This window comes from Oreochromis aureus, linkage group 15 (genome assembly GCF_013358895.1).
Source record: "Oreochromis aureus strain Israel breed Guangdong linkage group 15, ZZ_aureus, whole genome shotgun sequence".
NCBI classification, from domain to species: domain Eukaryota; kingdom Metazoa; phylum Chordata; class Actinopteri; order Cichliformes; family Cichlidae; genus Oreochromis; species Oreochromis aureus.
The window spans coordinates 23989299-23994206 of NC_052956.1; the positions used below are offsets into that span (position 1 = coordinate 23989299).

The 4908-nt window shown below is 39.9% G+C and overlaps 1 protein-coding gene across 1 annotated transcript; it reads right to left on the minus strand.

Moving 5' to 3' along the window:
- Positions 1-905: 905 nt before the first annotated feature.
- LOC120433223 lies at positions 906-3453 on the minus strand. The gene is made up of 3 exons (XM_039599124.1): positions 3211-3453; positions 2421-2561; positions 906-1220 (listed from the first exon to the last, which is right to left on the minus strand). The coding sequence occupies exons 1-3, from the start codon at positions 3451-3453 to the stop codon at positions 906-908; spliced, it is 699 nt and encodes a 232-aa protein (XP_039455058.1).
- Positions 3454-4908: the final 1455 nt, after the last annotated feature.

Consider the following 4908-nt stretch of genomic DNA (forward strand, 5'->3'; position numbering starts at 1 on the left):
AGGAGGAGACTATTTGACTCATTTTTTTACCAGTTTAGTCAGAAAATAGCAACCTGATTGTGCAGGAGTGACCCAGGTGCTGTTTTACCTCTGTTACAATAAATCGCACACGATCCTCTTATTTAAACAGTAACTGTGTCAGTCTTTAATGAAAGATGACACAAAGCAAAGAAACTACCTGAACAGAAGTCTGTATGACTTTAATGTCACAGAGCTGCTAAAACTGCTAAAGGTAAACTCTGCAAATGAGGTTACTGCATGTTTTGAAATAAAGCCTTTGTTTTGAACCAGCAGAGAAAAAGTTGAGCTTCTTCACTGAACTGAGCTTTTAAAACAGCTCTAAGATTTCATTGGTACATATTGCTAAGATGAAGATTTAAAGTGGCAAATTATTGTTGTACAGAGGGATTATGTGTCCAGTAAAGGACATTTGCATACAACTAATCATTAACAGCAGACGCATGTTTAAACTTGTCTTCTGTTAGCCATTACTAAACTACAAAGGCTGATTCGTAGTCATATCATGATTTCATGTCTGTTCCTTGAAGGAATTTAACAGGTGGACATCATGCCTAGTCCTACGTTTTAAGCTTTGTTTCTAGTTATTATATTTTATTTAAGTTTGAGTTTCAGATGTTTATATTTTCCTCCTGTTTTCTGTTGTATTTTTTACAGAGTTTTAGCATATTACTCTGGTGATGAGTTTTAAGCCTTGTAATGTTATTCCTCCTTGGTTTCTTTCATGACTTTGTTATTCTAGCTTCCTGTGTGTTCCCTCTGCGTCATGTTTCAGTGGGAGTCTCTGTGTAGTAGCGGATATATATTTTTGGTTATTTCCCATTTTACTTTGAAACTTTATTTCTCATGCCTCCCTTTCAATTTTTCTAAGCTCCTTGTGTCGTTGTCTAGATTTGATTCAGCTGTGCTTCGTTACCCTCCTGTTTCCACTTCCCCTTTTGATTAAAAATAGCCTTTTTGTCACAGTCTACAGTGGCAGACTGTGGAGTAGCAGGGTGAAGGAGGACCCAAAATGCTTGACTCTTATGATGAGCAGTGAATTTATTAATAAGTATATACAAATCCCAACACTGTGGCTCCTGTGGCAATTCTCCCTGAATCCCACACACAGTACAGATGTGTATGAAAGGTGAAAAAGCAGCAACTCCTAAAACTCCACTTCCCACACCGTGACTCCAAAAACAAACTCCTCTCCCCGATTCCTGGGATCACACAAACACACTCAGGTTAGCAGGATTATCTACGATTGCAAGGGTTTTCATACAAAGCTGATGAGCAGCAGGTGTGGTAGCCTCCTGTGCGGGAACACTTCCGGTTTCTATCAACCTGCGTCTGACTCAGTTTCGTTCAAACCTTAGTTTACTTCAAATTATACAAGGAGGGTTTCACAAATGGAGCATCAAGTTTTCACAAGGTCTTATTCTGAAAATCCAATGATCTTGGATGCTCCTGTGCCCAACTTCCTGCCCTCTTCCTACCATCTGTTTCAGCTGCTTGACTTCACTAATGTTTGGGGAAGAAAAAATAGACGTGGTGCTGTTTAAGAGATGTGGAACAGAGGGCCACTCTTTAAACATGCTGACGTGAGTGGGCGCTACAGAATTCAGTGCAGCCGCCGTGTTTTAGAGGTTAACACGTGACATCACAAGACCCTGGTTCTTTCTCAAGCCTGTGTTAACGTGTAAAAACATTTAATCTGAACCAGCACCTCATTAGAAACATTAGCTAAGTTCCCAGTTTGATCTTTTGTCAGAACCCTCTGCATTTTCAGGCTAGTGGGGGCCGTCATACACTTGTAATAAACTGGAAGAGTGTACAAAGACTGTTGTTTGTGAGGTCAATGTGATCTTTTGACCACCAAAGAAATACAGTATCTGTGCCAAATTTAAGGAAGTTCCTTGAAGTTATTCAAGAGTAGAAAGACAGATCAACTAAAGTGCCTCAAATGATTAAAAACATACATTATTTTTAACACTTATTATTGTTATTATTATTATTATTATTATTATATGAAGTTTTGCAAATAAAGTTCTAATGAGAGATTATGAGAGAGATTTTTCATTTTTTATCACATCCATTTATTTTTTCTCTTTAACTGGAGGCCATCACTTTCACTTTCCAAATTTAAAGCTTTCACATATGCCATCAATTTTACAAAGCATTTCTCTTGGTAACAAAAGTGTAATTTATTTCCCACCAGCAGCAGTGCTGCTTTCAATTTTTTTAAATTTTAATACCCAAGAAAAAGATTGTATTTTTGTGACATCACAGTTTTATTATCTGGATGGTTGCAATAATTTTACCCTGTTTTCTTTTGTTTTGGGGTCTCTGTTGTTTTTCCTCCCTCAAGTCTAAGTTGGGTTGGGCAGGCAGGGCTTCACCTTTGACCTCTCTGGTGTTACCTTGAGTGTGGAGGTACTGGATTTGAGTACGCCTATTGCTTTCTCCTCCTTGTCCACACTGAAACGCTGTTGGCAGCCTACATCAGGGTCTTCAGAAGGGGGTTGGCATGAGTACGCATCACGTATCACCCAGTGGGTAGCCTGTGTTTGAAGTAGATACATTTTAAGATTGTTTAAAGATTGAAAATAGTGATGTGATACCCTCAAGCACTGAGATGGGTCATGGGGTTTCAGCAGTTATGATTAAATTTGCCGCATCACAGCAATCTTAGTGGTGTACACACTGAGAGTAATAAGTTGCAGTTTATTTGAATAAATACGACATATAGTCCTACGTTACTGAAGGAACAGCGATGGGGATGAGAGTGCCATCAATGCAGCCAATTACATTGGGAAACCAATGCTTAATTTGGGTTTAACTATTGATCCCATTCTGAGACTTCAGCAGAAGGAACATAAGATCATTTCATATATGATAATTAACAAATAATATTTATATTTTTAAATAAATGATTATATTTTAAATGTAATGGTATAATAATTTGTACATCTTTTGCTATCCAGTAGATTTCCTCTTACTGGCCTATGGCCATCGAATCCTACAAAACTTTGTAGCAGGTGTTTTAGGGGCAAACCATTCTCACTGCTCTACAGTCCATATGCTCTGCATCACATATCACACAGGAAACTCCTGCTGGCAACAAAGGGAAGTGCCACACAAAGAATTCGCTCTGATGTGAGAGCACAACTGTCATGGTCCGCCGTATGCTGCTCTGGTGGTTGTGCTCACCTTCTCCACAAGGACGGTGCTTGGGGTTCTGTGCCATCCTGGATTCTTCCTGTAATCTCCTGGCTTGTTTCCTAATTGTTGTTCTCCGTCTTCTTTGAATTGACCCTCCTGGACCCCAGCCTGTTGCCCTGGAGCCTGCCTGGATGAGTGAGAATGTGAGTGAGGCACAGCGTGGATTTCTGGACTGAGTGTAGTGATTATCACGGATTGATCGAAGAGGAGCGTAAGCAAGTGTCCCTTCATTGGCTCCCTGTTAAACCCAGAACTGAATTTAAAATCCTGCTCCTCATATACAAGGTCTTAAATAATCAGGTCCCATCTTATCTTAATGACCTTGTAGTACCATATCACCCCATTAGAGCACTTCGCTCTCGCACTGCAGGCTTACTTGTTGTTCCTAGAGTATTTAAAAGTAGAATGGGAGGCAGAGCCTTCAGTTTTCAGGCCCCTCTTCTGTGGAACCAGTTGGGATTCAGGACACAGACACTATCTCTGCTTTCATGATTAGGCTTCACACTTTCTTTTTTACTAAAGCATATAGTTAGGGTTGGATCAGGTGACCCTGAAGCCTCCCTTAGTTATGGTGCTGCATGCTGAATCCAGCCTCTCTGGGTCACCAATCGATCTTATAAAAAAGTAATTGAATGTTTGGCCTCTGAAAAATCTGCCAAAAAGTATTTTGTTTCCTTTGAGATTCAGTTCCTGTGTTCAGCGATCTGCTCCAGACATGAAGTAATCCTTTTTTCTTTTTTTTAAGCTACCTTATTTGCTGATAACACATGCCTGCTGACTGAAATTGAGATTTAACTTTAAAAGCGTTTTCAGACAATGAAGCACTTTTTCCTTCACGGTGTTGAACTTCACGCTGAGCTGAATAATGATCTTAGTTTCCTGAAACCAAAACAGTGATTCCACCATGGAAACTGAGGGGGGGAGAAACCGGATGCACCTTTTAATAGTGAGTTTGTTATACTGGTTTAAATATTTGTCTTCAGCAATTCATCCATGATTCGATAATGAGATGAAATTGAATATTAATATGAAGGGCACAAAATGTGTTTTTAATTAGTGAATTCAAGTCATATACAAATAATCACTGGTATTTTTCTGAAATGGCAAGAAAAATGTGTTTTATTCCTCTCGACTTGGACTGAGATCAGTGAGTAACAATGCTTTTTGGGGTTCCTCCCACAGAGCCATCACCTGAGTCTCAGATCAGAGTAAGTGGTGTTCCCACGGACAAGCTGGAGGAGGTGGCCAGGGAGAGGGAGGTCTGGGCTTCTCTGCTTAAGCAGAAGAAGATGGATGAATGGATATTTAAATGAATTCTTCTGTTGTAATGTGACAGGACAAAAAGTAGGTGACACAAACTGAAGAAATCGTTCTTCCTTGTTCAAGTGTCCCTTTCCTCACTTTGACCCACCAGAGAGTTTTCTCTCTGTAAAACTCATGATGGATCCTAATATTACGGCCAACAGAGAGAGACATGGTCAACTGGTTCAGCTGAGCATAGAAGCAGTCTTTCAGAAGTTTGTAGAGGTCAAAACTGCTTTTCAGGAAAGTGCAACACTTCTCTGACGAGGCGTGCTGCCTCATCAGACACTGACATGGATGTCTTCAAAATCTTTTGTCCTCTGTTTCCAAAACCTTATCCCCTGTGATATCGGACTGAGAAGTTTGCTGAGCTTTGACAAGGCA

Coding starts and splice junctions, on each gene's coding strand:
- LOC120433223 (XM_039599124.1), bottom strand. CDS start 3,453: ATGAAGGGACACTTGCTTACGCTCCTCTTCGATCAATCCGTGATAATC. Junction 2,562..3,210: donor GCACCGTCCTTGTGGAGAAG/GTGAGCACAACC, acceptor CTTCAAACACAG/GCTACCCACTGGGTGATACG. Junction 1,221..2,420: donor CCAGTACCTCCACACTCAAG/GTAACACCAGAG, acceptor GTGTGATCCCAG/GAATCGGGGAGAGGAGTTTG.